This window comes from Gavialis gangeticus, unplaced genomic scaffold (genome assembly GCF_001723915.1).
Source record: "Gavialis gangeticus isolate Ggan-Ray unplaced genomic scaffold, GavGan_comp1, whole genome shotgun sequence".
NCBI lineage: Eukaryota > Metazoa > Chordata > Crocodylia > Gavialidae > Gavialis > Gavialis gangeticus.
The window spans coordinates 17476612-17491376 of record NW_017729030.1 but is presented as its reverse complement, the minus strand read 5'-3'; the positions used below and the strand labels follow the sequence as shown (position 1 = coordinate 17491376).

Genomic DNA, 14765 nt, shown 5'->3' with positions numbered 1-14765 from the left:
CACACACACACACACACACACACACACACGTATATATACATATAGAGAGAGAGTGGATAAAATACTCCTCTCACGTAAACTGGTACAAACTTGTTGACATCAATGGAAGCGCCTGTAGAGAATTTTGCCAACTGTACAGTAATTTCTACAATCCTTCATTTACTTGCAATATAAGAACTGGTTATTTTAAGTGTGTCTTTAAAATTATTATTTCTCCAATCTTGATCAATATGCCATTACACACCTCTACCCTTCCTTTTTAGAGTATCTTGATTTTAACATTAGCTGCCACTGCTCCCCAAACACAAGAGCAGACTGTCTTTCTTAGCCACACATTTTAGAATGGACTGATTTGGCTATGAGAGAACTTTTTCAGTGCATGGCTTGCTAAAAATGATAAAAGGTTAATATCACGAAAGTGTTTTTACCTTCACTATGATCTAATCCTATTGTTTGTTCAATTTCTGCATAGGTTCGAGCACCATGGATCTGCAGAGTGTCCAGGCTGCTGGTTTCCATCAGGTGAACAATATCCATTCTGTTGATTTTTGTTAGACACTGAGTAAGACTGGTATCTGAAATGTTCAAAAAACATTGTTTAGCTGTGTCGGGACACTCCTATGATCTCCATTCTCCATATCCAAGACGTATAAGGTTACTCATATTATGACATATAACATAAAGATATATTGTACAGAATGAAAAAAAATAGTATTACTACAAAGAGTTAGAAATACTGGGAAAATTATACATATAATTACTATCAGTATTTCAACAGAAAAAAATCATTAGCAACAGTCTTTTTGCCCACATTTCTGCTTCTCTAGGTAACAAGACTAATTCAATTCTCATCCTTGTTTTGCTTTTGCCCTCCCAATGAGTAAGAGTAAATTCATTTTCTTTAACATACAATCCTTTGGTATTCCTTATTATACACACCGGGGTGTGTCTACATGAGATGCTTTATGTGCAATAGACTAATTCTACTGTGCATTAGTGCATCATAGCAAAAACTGTGCTAATGCACAACAGAATTAGTCTATTGCACATTAAGCATCATGAACAGACCATGTACCTTTGCTACTGCACCGTAGCGCCAGCTACTGCACATTTATGTAGTACCTTATATTAGAGGTACTAAACTTAATGCTCAGTAGCAAAGGTGCACTAATGCAAGTGTAGACGCACACCACGATGCTTAAAAGAAACCCAGGTCCTTTAATAAGTCCCATTTTAGTCTTGTAAGTTTTATCCACTTTCCCCTTGTATCAATACAGGTGTGCACATTACCTCTAAACTGCCAGTTGGGGAAAGTCCAGTTTGTGCAGTAACTGAAAATGTACCTGTAGCATGTTTCCCATCTCTGTCAAGCCAGTACTTCAGGAGTGCATGGCTCTGGTCCTGCAGTGAATTAGGATTCTCAATTCGGATCTGGTGAATTTGCTCTTCTGTGAAATCCAGTTCTCTTGCTAATTCTGTGAAAGACAAGCCATTGGTAAAGGTTTTTCATAAATATTTCCCCCCCTCGCTGTCAAGTCCATTCCTAAGATTGGTGGCTAAAGCAGCCTGACAAATAGAATACGCTGGTAGTAATAACATGTAAAAATTCAACTTTCTAACTATAATGTATCAAATTCTCTTGAATCTATCACTCTCTCCCAATTTTGATTTAGAGTCTGATGCTCCTCTCCTAGTAGAAGAACTAATTAATTTTAAATAATCATAGAAAAGCAGGGTCAGAAGGAGGGTAGTAAAACACTGGAACAGGTTACCCAGAGAGGTTGTGGAATATCCCTCCTTGGAGGTTTTTAAGACTTAGCTAGACAAAGCCTTGGATGGGATCATACAGCTGGGGATGGTCCTCCTTTGAATAGGGGGGTGGACTAGATGACCTGAGGTCCCTTCCAACCTTAATTTTCTATGATTCTATGATATTTTGCAGTCACTTACACCATGGCTCAGTGAAGGCATAGCTCCTTGGAACTGTTAAAGTAAGATAGGAAAAATATGGGCAAATGGCTAGAATTTATGGATGAAAAAGGAAATTTGAAAGTGTGAACTAGGAGTAACTGGTGTAGTGATGCCTGCTTGAGTAAAGAGTAAAGAGTTGTCATAGTCCTGAGAAAAGTGAACTCCCTTATTCATGACAATGAGGATTTAACTACACCTAGAACTAGTAGGAGTCCTTGACAGTGCTATCCAGAGTTATCACTCTACATAGAAAAAGAAGATTGAACCTGGCTGGGCTGACCTCACACAGATGAATACAGCCAAGAATCTGACTTAAGTCCCGGGGCATCCCTACCACCATTCCCAGATCCACCATTTCTGCCTCTCTGGGTGGAAAAATCGCCCCTGCCTCCAGCCACTGTCTCTTTAGTGGCAAGGACATAAAGCAGATGGTCACAGGAATGAACCACTCACTGGTGGATCCCATATTGTGATATGCAAAGAGTCCAATCTTGCCTTACTCCAGCTCAGAGTTGATCTATTTTGTAAACTGAGGCCAAACTGGAAATGTGAAAAAAAACATAAATACCTAGAATAATTACTGCTGAGAATCAAATATGGCACATTCTACGAAGTAGAAATAAATAAATAATAGAACTCTCATAAAATCAAAGAACCGGGGCTTTCATTTACTCAAAGCAAAGTAGGTAAGAATAACCACTATTGTTATCTGTGTCTCCAACACGGGAGATTTTAGAGGGATGTTTAACTCGGCCATTACTAGAATATCACCAAATCACAGTCAGTCCAATCAGTGAAACTGACAGACATAAAATTTGCTGAGCAGCTTCAGGGTCTGGGGATTTTTTGGTTCCTAGAAATTTGAAAAGGAAGTTACTGTAAATCAAAAGCTTATTCTTGGCCAGAACTATTTTTAGCTGGCTGCAGCAGCAGAGCTTACATTTTTAGAAATCAAATTCATTTTACGTGGGACAAATATTTACAAATGCTGTCAAGCAACATATTAAAGAAGTATATGTATTATACCTACAATGTATAGGTCTTGTTAACATCCATTAAGTATACCACCCTAGTTTTTGGAACCACAACAATAATTCTGAAACACTGAAATAACAGCCTGTCAAATAGAATATGCTGGTAGTAATAGCATGTAAAAAGTCAGTTAGGCTAGGTCTGATTCCCAGTGATTTTGACTGGAGTTGTCTTGTGATACAAGGGATTAGAAACAGGCCTTCCGACTGGTTCATTCTCTCCCTACAGGTGCACGTGCAGAAGGACAGGAGGGAAAAGCTCCTTGCATAAGCAAAAATATCGGTGTTAGTTTGCAAATATAATGAAGACCATGAAATGCACAGCCCAGAAGACTAACTGTATTATATTAGGATTAGATTTTTATTCATGTATTTAGTAAATAATCCTCTAAGTCTTAGAACACTACTTATTTCCAAGAGTCTTATATGGAACGATGGAATTTTTCAGGAATTCTTCCATCTGGGATTGTGACAGGTTTGCCAGCCATGTGGAAATGCTGAACAATCTGCCCTAAGTTATTAGTAAACTGCCAGAGCCATAAGAAAAGAAGTACAGGACAGTGTGGTGCAGAGAGCCAGGGAGGATATTTCAAGTCCAGTGGACTGAGTGAGAAGATGGAAGGTTGGCTGTGGCCAGTGATAACAGGACAAGCTGAATTTTAAGTTTTTTTTGGATTCTGTTCAATATAACACAGGTCAGAGAACTCTGAACAGCTTATTCTCTTTTCTTGTTGTCAGCTGATTTCTAGCAGTAGGAACCTCATTTTATTCTTTGTCAGCTTGGCCTGTCCTTTGATGATGCGTGTCTCATTGTGGTGTGGGTTTCTGCAGTTATAAACGGACTGTTGCTACCTTGGCCCCTTTCATTCCTTAACTCTGTCACTGGTCTGAAAGCAGCAAGCTGTTCTCATTTATGGAAGCCCCACCTGAACACCTGTGGGTGTAGACAGATGTAATAACCGTATTTTTATCAAACAATAGTGATATAAAACATTACGCAATAACAGTTATATCTTGCATGATTCTGTTGTGGGTTGAGTACAGGTTTCCCTCGCTTTATGCTGTACACGAGTTCCTGGAAAACGACGCATAACTCGAATTTGCATAAAGGGAACCCACTTTACAATGTAAAAAATAGGGATATGTTTCAAGACCTTGACTGTACTGACCCCCAGACCCATTTCTACTACTTTTACAAGACAGTTTTGGTACTTGCCAACAGCAGACAGTACACACAAGCACAGGGCACTATCACAGTAGGGATGGCAACTACAGAAACATGAGTTGGAGACAATGAGCAAGAAGCATAGATCCACACAGGAGACTATATTTTGGTGCATGTCACTCCCACAATGCACCGCACAAAGCATCTGCTGTGAGCTTCCACCACACTGACTGCATAGGAGTGAACTTACCTCGCATATAAACACATTTTTTATATAAAAAGGGCCATTGCATAAAAGCAAATTCACACATACAGAACCCTTTATAGCAAGGGAAACCTGTACAGCAACTGTAACTTTTACCCTCCTCGGTTCAAAGTTAGAGAGGCTTAGCCTGTTTGTGTCACTGAAGGGTCATGCAGATGTAACAGTTAAACTATAACAGCTGAGGTGTGCTACTGAATAGCAGCAGTGGCTCCTTTCTCCTTTTCAAACAGTTAAGCGTTAAAGGAACATTTGTCCATAACTTCCTTGCAGCTTCACAGCCCCAAATTGCCAGAACAATGACTGCCCTCTCTGGCCAAGTTCAGACTTTTGGTGGGGTTTGGGGGAGGTTAGATCACGTTAAAAATGGCCACCTCATCTCAGATAAATCAGGATGAGGCAGATTAGTGGGAGGGAAAGGGGTTAGGAGGGAGGCAAGAAGGCTGGAGATGGGGATTGTGGATCCACGGGGTATTTGGGGGGTAGGCAGGATCCATGGGAGCAATTGGGGTGGGGAGGGGCAGGCCACATCCATGGGATGGATCAAGGGGGGCAGACATGTCCATGGGGCACTTCTGGGGTCCAGGAGGGTTTGGCAGGATCAGGAAGGTTCGTGGGACTCATGGGGTCTATGGTCCCAGGGACTAGGAGCAATTTTTAGCCTCCCTGACAAGCCTACACCCCTATCCCTCCTCCCCCCCACCCCCACTGATACTTATTTCCTTGCCTCCTGGCATCTGCAAATGCTGATAAAACCAGCACCCTAAGTGGCTTGTGGGATGGACTGACTGGTCCAAGACTGCGGGGAGGGTGAAGAGGGGCCAAAAGGTTAAAAATGGCTTGGTGCCAGGGAGCGAGTAAGAAAAGTGCAGTCCTGGGACTGGGACTGCGCAAGTAATTGTACTGAAATTAAATTCACCAATCTAACCTAGATTGATTAGTTTTGAGTGTACATTGATCCAGGTCTATTTTACACTGGGTTCTGCCATTTTTAGACTGGTCTATGTGCACCAAACTTCTGTACTGTTATGGGCTGAGATTAATTTATGATCACTGAGACCAGGTTTAAGTGTAATGCCTGTACCTGGGCAAACTAAGTTAGATTGGGTGGCCATTTTTAATGTGGCCTAACCTCGAATGTCTGCACTTAGCCTCCATATGCTCACCTACCCTCATGTGCCCTATACTCAGAGTCTTCAGAGGGGTGATGTTGGTTCTTTGTTATTCCTCTACTGAGCGTTTTCCTGTAGGAAGAGCCAGATCAGGTCCATAATCTGGCCCATCCACTTCCTATTTTAGCTAACAATGTGGAATGTCACCAATATCCCAAAAGACTATCTAGTTTCTACAGGCTATTGGAGGATCTCTATAAAACATCCTTCAGTAATAAAAAAGACATCTTGCAGAAACATGAAAATGTAAAGAAAACCATCAGCTCAATATGTACACTTCATCTGAAATGTATCCCATGCAGTTTACCTGTCCAACTGAATCCAAGGTGATCAGCAATGTGTGCCAGTCTTTCCTCTGTCCTTTCCTGGTCATCCTGTTGATCTAAAGAATATCAAACAGAACAGCCACAAGTTGTCTAAAGCAAGTTAAGGTGAAGCTACTGAACTGATGAATATCTCATGACAAAAAGACTACTTTTCTTCTAATTGCATTGGAGCTCTATAAACTGGGGCAAAGTTTTTAGAAATGTATGCCTCAAATTAGGCTTTCTAGGTCCTTATTTAAGTGCCAAAATAGTCAGGAAAATGAAGCCTTTGGCTGCTCAATAGTTTGCAAAACAGGTTTCTTGATTAGATGTCTAAATAAGTATGTAAAAGCCTTCTGTATCCAATTTCACCAAACATTTTATTCTTAGGCTTATTTGTAAAAATAAGTGTATCCAAATCAAGAGGTGGGGGCTAACACTTAATGAGAAAAGAAGAGGCATAATTTTCCATGCCCCCTTAGTTATGGACAGCTTAAAAAACTATACTGCAGTGTTCTAGATTAGTTCTCCCAAATTTAAATTAAAGAATGCGTTATTTTAAAGAATGTGTTTTTCAGGCAATCATAAGGCACTTCAAATTACAATGTGTCTTTAGGATTTTACAAAAATATTTAATTTGATTATTACATGGAAGAGTTAACTAACCCAGGACATTTGCAAAGAAGGCATGGGAAAAACAAAAGCCCACTTTTCAATGTTTAATACTCCAATTGCAAGAAATATGCTAGCCTTTCTGCCTGTCCATCTCACAGCTAGTTTAAATTCAGCAGAGTTTTGAATTTTGGTTTTCCCAATACGCATATATAGATTTCATACAACCACATTCCCAAAAATTGGTTACAGGAGTACAGCAACATGCATGTGTTCAAAGTTTTAGTTACTGGATTTTCTTGGAAACTGTTTCATAAATATGAAAAGTAACTTAAAAGCAAGGGAAAAAACTCTGACCCACCCTACAATAACATATTAAGTTATTGATGACTCATCAAATGTTTTCTGAACAACTGGCCGTCAAGTAAAGGGATCTAGGAAATCCAATTATTTAAAAAATCTGAAAAATGTCACTGATGTCTTAACATGCAAAACAAAAGGGATTTGCCTCCCCGAGTTTTAGGGACAGGGACTGTGCTAAAGTACTTTATTATGTTAGCAATACCAGGTCAAGATAGGATTAAGGAAAACCAAAAGCCAAAATTTTCATGGCCTGAAGCATCTGTTTTGCTAAAAGCAAAATAATAATTGATAAAGTCTTTTCTATTTATTATATTAATACTTTCCATAAGCATTCGCAATGTGCAATCTTGAGATTGTTTCACAGACAAGAAAAAGAGACAACACAAAAAAACAAACATAGCTTTTACAAACGCATTTACAATCAATCACAAAAAGCTTAAAGAAAATGATGCACAGATCACACACACACATACATACACACACACCAATTTTTTAAAAAAAATATTAAATTCATGACATGCGTAGCACAGGGAATCCCAGTGTTTGGCAAATACCTTGAGCATGGTCATGGACATTTTCATCAGGAATACGCTCAATCTGAGTCTCAATGGACTCATCCCAAATGGGCCTGGTGTCAAAGATGTCTTCAGGAACTGACTGCTGGGTCTCAATGGATGGTACATTTTCAATAACTGAGACTTCTAGGGCACTACTGCTTTCGTCATCTGAAACTAATTCTTGTTCTCTTTCTGACTGTGTAAGTCTTTCCACTAACTTGGAAGCTTCATCACTAATCTCTTCAAAGAATTCTATGGAGTTTTTGTAAAGGTCAAAAAACTGTTCCTTATTTTCACTTGTGGGACTAACAGCACTACGGGAAGCTCCTGTAGTACTCCTGCTTTTAACTGGCAACCTTGATGAAAATACCTTTGTTCTTCCCATTGTCGCCTCATCTATTTCTAATTCAAGCTTCATCTCACTCTCCCTCTCTCTGCTCTCTGTGTCTGCCTCAGCATAACTCCTAGCTTTTATTGAGCGCTTAATCTTTGGGTCCATGGGAACACTCGCATCGGATTCAGATTTGCTTCGACTGTCTTGTTTCATAGGCTGGTAGTCTGTCATCTCAGGAGCTTTGGGTGACTCTGGCTTGTAGACAGATGTTTCAGTGTATGCATATTGTTGCTCAGCTCTTTGGAAAGTTGCTTTGATGGGAATTTTAGACTTTGGCTTGCTTTGATCATCCTTTGTTTCAAGCTGCAGGCTGTCTATAAAACCATCAGAATGAGGGCTCTCTTGTTCTGATTGTTGAAATAGTTGTGATGCAGCAGCTGTGGCCCGTACAGGAATTTTGGATTTGCTTTCAGAAGGCACTGTCTCCATAACAGCAGTAGGGATTTCAATCACAGATCTCTGTTCTTCTGGTGAAGAGTCTGGGGACTCATCATCCTGTTCAGAATAAATAGATCTAGTGACTGTTGAAAACTCTAACTGCACATCTACCACAGACTGCTCAGGAGACATAGGGCAAGGCACCTGACTGCTGTCAATCTGATCTGTTTCCATTCTGGACATGCATTCATCTTCAGAAGATTCAGAGGCAGCAGTCTCTTTCTTTGGTGATTTTGAAGAAGCTGAAATACCCATTTTAATTGGAATTCTGGATTTAAGGTCTGCTTTTGTGGTGCCTGTGCTGATCATCTCCTCTGATTTGTCACTAGGCTCTGATACTGGGGACTCTGCTGTCAATGCATTTTCTTCTCTTGGGTCAGTTTCATTTGATTCCGAAGGTGGAAATGAATCTGGGGCTTGTTCAACCTTAGGAGATTCCACCTGAGCAGCTTGTTTCATTTCTTCAGATAAAGATACTTCATCCTGAAGCTGCTGCCCCACTTGGAAGAAATGAAAGCTTTCATCTGCATAGTTCCTTTTGGTCATGTCAATGGCTCCACTTCGAGTCATTTCAAACAACTTTCCTTCCTGGAAGAGAAAAGGGTTTTGTTCACTAGTTGGTGTGCCCTCTTCTGTGGGTGTTCTGGCTGGAGTAGTATCAGGTGTTGTGCCCTGCGACTGCCTGTCCACCATCAAACCAAATATTTTTTGTTCCTCCTCTTTCACCCGGGCCTCAAAGGCTTCGTCATCTTCACGTATTTCACTCCACTTGTCACAATCTACATCGGTCTTAGTGATGACCACTTGGCTGATTAGCTTCTCAGCTTCATCCCTTATATTCTGAAGAGCAGATGGATCTAATGTTGTGGGGTCTGATGCTGAAGTCCCTGAAGGCATTTTCTGAAAAATATCCATGTGTTTTGACTCTATTTCCATATATACCTCTTCTGAAGACTGATCTTCACATCCAGGGGCATGTCCACTAAGGGAACTTCCAGATAATACTTTCTCAACCATTGATTTTTCTGCTTCAGTAGAATGAGCATCTCTTTCAGAGCTAGTGAAAAAATGTTCAGAAGAAACATTCTCATAAGGACTTGTCATATGGGGAGCACCGTCTTCATGAGCGTCTGCTGTACAACCTTCAAATTCATTTTTTTCATTGGTAAGGGATGAATAGTCAGTTGGGAGCTCCTTGCTATAAAAATCCTGTTGGAATGCCTCACAATCTTTTCCTGCTTTTTCCAAATCCCTTTCCAAAGCGGTGTGTGTAGGGGAATCATCTGCAGTCAATTCACTGCCTTGTGATATAGAGTACTGAGAAGTAGTATGTCCACAAGGGTCATCACCTGACTTCTCAGACACAGCCCCTGTAGCAGTAAGGTCTTTATCTTTTTCAGTTGTATCATCCTGCTGTGAAGGCTGAGGGACCTGAACTTCTTTTTTAGTCTCATCAGTTATAGCATGATAAAAAGCATCATCAAGTTGCGTGACTGGACCATTGGGACTAATTGTCTCACTTCCTTCTGTACTATAACCCATTGACTCAGCAGTTTCTGCTATGATACCAGCATCAGGGTGCAAAACATTTGATTCTTCTGTGGTCACCTTGCAGCTGTTTTCGTCGGTTGTCTTATCCAATTCTTCTTTATCCTCCCCCATCCTAAAAGCATGTTGTTTTGGATCAATGGGTTGAAATCCAGCTTCTTCAGGGCTGGAACTGGAATCTATACTGGATGGAAGTGGTGAAGGAGGTTGCATTCGAATTGTAGGCTCCAGGAAGAGGCCTGACTCAGCTTCTTTTTTCAGCTGAGTCAATTCTGGTTCACTTTCTGAAGACGAAGAACTCTTCCTAGTTTCCAATGAAGAAGTCAACACTGCAGGTATACCCTTTCCTTCCACAGCTGTCGGCTCTAGTACTTCAGCTTCACATGCAGCATCTGAGTCAGGGACTGGAGAATATTCATCTTGCTTGGAATCTTTTTTGTAATCTCTTTTCTGTTTTGCTTCTTGTTCTAGTTCATCAAACATTTTGATTTTGGTCACCATTTTAAACATCTCCTCTTCTGGTGTGAACCGTTTCTTTGGTTCACTTTCTGGATCATCCTCGGGTTCTTCGCTGACTTCAGGGATTATGACCGGCGTGGAGATACTGGACTGTGCCTGGGAGTCTGCTGTTTTTGGTGTGATTTCATAGCTAATTTCTTCAGAGCTGGGGGTTTCTGGTGAAAGAGGACTTTTCCCTGAGCTCTCCATGAGGGATGTTTGCTCTAAACTGTCATCCTCAGTGCTTCCTTCAGGCTCACGAAGAATTCTGGAACGTATCGATGCCAGCTCCGGACAGGTTTCTCCTTTACCAAGGACAGGCTGAACGGGAGCCTGTCCTGTAAGAATCCCAGCCTTCTCCCTTGGCTCTACAGGACTGCTTTCAAGAGAATCGCGGCAGGGGGATTCTTTCATAGGACTGGGCTCCAGGGAATCAGGAGTTTTGTGCGATGAATTATCTTCCAGCACAGGGCTTGCTTCTAGTGAGTCTTTATGACTTATGGCCAAGGACTCATCTGCAACTGGGCTAAAGCTTTCACTGTCACGGCTAGGAAGTGACAGTTCCAAATTCTGGGGACTCCTAACGACAACACGGTGTTCAGAGGTTGCATCTTCCTCTTTTTCTGCAGTGGTATCATGCCCCTCCAAAGATTGAGTTAAATGTGTGTGTTCAGTGGTTTCTGCTTCCTGATCACTTTTAACATCTTTCATAAAGGAAGTGGAGCTACTATCTCCAGACTTGCCTGCCTCTTTCTCAGAGGCTGTAGGTACCAGTTTCTCTGATGACTGATCAGAAAGAGACGTAATAGCCTCAGTCACAGCAGCCAGCTGTTTTTCAGCAATACCTTTGTCATCTTCAGCTGGGGAGAGCTCCTTCGGGGAGCATTCTTCCGCTGTTTTGTGGGCTGTAGTGGTTTCCCTAGTTTCTCCTATTTGCTCATCGGTTTTCTTTGGTGAGAAAGAGAGACTTTCTGGGCTTGTTTCTGGAGTCTCTGCCAGCCCCTCATGCTTATAACTTTCCTCGGAGCTGATCTGAGGGGTTCCCTCAAGCAGGCTACCGGGAGAATCCGCTACACCTTCATGCTTGAGGCTTTCTGAGCTGCCATCGAAAGCAGCACTCTGTAAAGAGAGAGCAGGCAGGAACCCGTCTTTCACATGGTCTGATGGGAAAGCAATGCTAAAAGGACTGGTTAGGACTTGTTCTAAGTGAAGCTCTCCCTTCTCAGTGACCGAGAGGTGTCGAAACTGTTGATATTTGTCATTATCCTCGAGCTCCTCTTTAATGACATCAGAAAAATCCGTCGACGTTTTTCGGTCAGGGCTGATCTGGAAGTCAGTGTCCCCTTGATCGTCAGTAGCCTTTTCCTTCACAAGTGTTGCATCTTTGACACTTTCTTCTTCAACAAATACTGGAGAGAGAGGCTCAGCTGTTTTACAGCTCTGTTCTTTGACTTGTTCTCCCTTTTTAACATCATGCAAAGAGGCCTGAGCCTCTCTTTTGGACTGTGAATCTTTCAGGCCTGCAGATGCCTGGCTTTTTTTGGCTGGCTGGCGATCTGACCTGTCTGTTTTATGGACCTGTGCTATTTTACTTTTTAAACCAACTGCTTCTCGCTGAGTTGGTTCTTTGCCAGCGGGACGCTGCTTTTCTTTGAGAGACTTATGCTCAAACAGCCCAGATATATTCTTGGATGGATCCTGCCCTGACTGGAAGGCTTTCATCAGCTCACGGACTGACATAGTCTCTTCAAGTCTTTCTGTTTTAGCAGAGGGGGAAACAGGTGGTTGTGCTTTATGCACCGTTTTTTTAGCTTGCACTGGTTTTTTAGTAGGCCGCTCAGCCATAGTGCTCCCTTTTGTTTGAATTCTCACGGGCAGTTTTGAACGTATCTTCTGTTCATCTTCCACCCGCTTCTGAAGAGCTTTTACTTTGTCTTTTATTGAGCCAATAGGAGTCTCTTCTATTACTGGGGACACTGCACTAACCTCAGGAACAGCCGCAGGCATTAAACCTGGCTCCTCATCTAATGACTCCTCTGAACTGAATTTTGTTAGTCCAGATTGTTCTTCAGTGCTTTGTGCATCTCCTTCCTTTTGCTTTTGTTTTTCTTTTAATTTCCTCCTAACTGGTTTTTTAATTTCCAAGGCTGGTTTATGTTGCTCCTGTGCACCTTGAGTTTCAGCTGTTGGATAGTCCTGTTCTTCCTTTTCAGATCCCCTGCTTAAAACTACAGCTTCAAATCGCTCTTCTGTTAAATCTTCTTGTAATGTCTGTGGTTGCACCTCATGAAGAGACACAAACGTTTTTAAGTCATCAGTAAGATAGTCTACCATGCCTGTCATGTCTTTCTTTTCTTCCTTTGTTGTCTCTTTGTCAATTCTGACCTCTATACAGACAGGCTCGGTGACTTCTAAAGGAACGTTTCGTCTGGCCTCTTCAATTTCTTCATTGCTGACAATAACCCATTCCTCCTCCACTACCTCTCTTTCAAGAGGGGACTTCTGTGGGACGTGTTCTTCTCTTCCATAGGTTCCTCCTCTCAGAATTTCATTTACTTTTTCTAAGTCCTCTTTCACTCTTTCAACAATTTCAAAAGGCTCTCCTGGCTCTTCTTCAGTGGTTTTCCCAAGATCTTTCACCTTAATGGAACCTGACTTATCAGAAGGGTCAGTTGTCAAGATGGCAGTCATTTTGATCAAATCTTGTTTCATCTCAGAAACTTCAGACAACAAGTCTGGACTGGCTAGTACGGGGACTTCATTAACCAGATGGCTTTTCAGGATAGACGTTTCTGTAGATTCTGTCTCGTCATCATCTTTGATGTGAATGAAAAAACATTGAAAGTAAAATGGAAATTGAAAATAGAGATTGAAAAATGTAATCAGGTTTGGAAATGACAGTCTTTGGTTGCAGTGGAGGAAGGTCAACAAAATGGGCTGGGAATGGTGGATCCACAAGATCTGAGGGTACAAGAGCAAAGCAAAGCTAACAGGAAAAAAACTGAAAAGAAAAATGGGCAGGAAATAACTTGCTTATTTTTCTCACTATAGCACACCCACACGAACAACATCAAAGCTATAACAAACAAAATCAGGACACCACTGAAAAAACTTAGAATAACAACAACGAAAAAATAAAAAAGCAAAGGGGTAACACAGTGAAATTACACAAAACCAGGCATCTCAAGATTGTTCAGATGTTACAGATCAATGTTTAAATAAAAAAAAAACAGGAAAAAGGTGAGGAAAAAAGCATTAGAATTGGTTGAAAGTCGATTTCCTCTAAGTGAAAGCCAGTGGTAGCAAACTGTCAGAACAACATTTGGGTAAGAGTATACATTTTGTTTCTTAGTGATCCAAAGTTCTGTATTTGTGTGTATTTAATTCTGCAATGATCTAAAATATGATAAAATATATAGAGATCTGAGTCAGCTGCAAACCGGCATTTCATCTAAGGGGATTTCACACCTAAACAATGAAACAAACATGTTTTTTAAGAGGCATGGTCCTTTCCTTGGAACATCCTCATTGACAAATAATGAATTGATTGAGGGAGGAGAAAAAGAAAAGGAAAAAAAGAGAGAGAAATGAAGGAAAATAGAAAAGAAACCAAGTCAACCAAAAATGATTTCAAATTTAAAAAAAAAAATGTAATGTATGGCAACCAAAAATCAGAGACATTCACACTGGACACAAACACACAATTTATGTAAGCCAAGTTATTTCCATGCAAAGCAAAGGTGCTGCAAACACTGCTGGATATGTAACCTCACTTAAAAGCACTAGCTGAAAATGGTTATAAAGCAAAAGACTACATGAAATAATACAAAACATACTGTGGTGAAATAGTCTCTGTTCTCTACAACCAATATACAAAGTATTGGATGTAGGCAGCACATGATAGGGTATAACTTCATGAGGGGATATATCAGGATAAGACCCAGTTCAAGGAGGGACTATTAGGACATTTGCCTTCAACTCAATAAACTGTTACAGGTTTAATGTTGGTTATCTACAGAACACCATACTCACTTTGTGATGAAATTCTTCTTTTAAAAAAGAATCATGTTCTACTAAGTGTAATGTTTTTCCTGCATCATTATGTATTACTTGAAGGAGTACTACTATCTTAAGGATGTTGGGCAATAAGAAGTATTTGTACTTCCTCACAAAAACATTCACTTTGCTATAGTACTTCCTTGTGTTTCATGAAGTCTTAATATTCCTCCATTGGGAAACTATGTACAGTAAAACTGGATGGCCACATTTCCTAGACTAAGAGTTCATCTCTGTGCTGTTTTATAGTATTGCCAGATGCTTACTAAAGCAAAGAAGAAGGGCAACAGAGCAACATATGGTTGATGCAAAATAAGCAACATCTCCAGAATCACTTGGAAGACATTGCACTTCTCAGATCATAGAATCATAGAACGTTAGGGTTGGAAGGGA

The 14765-nt window shown here is 40.8% G+C and overlaps 1 protein-coding gene across 15 annotated transcripts in view; it reads right to left on the bottom strand.

Annotated features, from left to right (window-relative positions):
- ANK2 (ankyrin 2) overlaps positions 1 to 14765 on the bottom strand; it is a 779379-nt gene that overhangs the window by 44880 nt on the left and 719734 nt on the right. For 14 of the 15 annotated variants that reach the window (XM_019521994.1, XM_019522000.1, XM_019521987.1 and 11 more), the window contains 4 exons: positions 7436 to 13132; positions 5909 to 5983; positions 1344 to 1475; positions 429 to 575 (listed from right to left, as the gene is read on the bottom strand). In XM_019521994.1, the coding sequence (XP_019377539.1) occupies positions 429 to 575; positions 1344 to 1475; positions 5909 to 5983; positions 7436 to 13132 (6051 nt within the window). The remainder of the gene's footprint in view (positions 1 to 428; positions 576 to 1343; positions 1476 to 5908; positions 5984 to 7435; positions 13133 to 14765) is intronic. The other variant, XM_019522002.1, reaches the window with a different exon arrangement.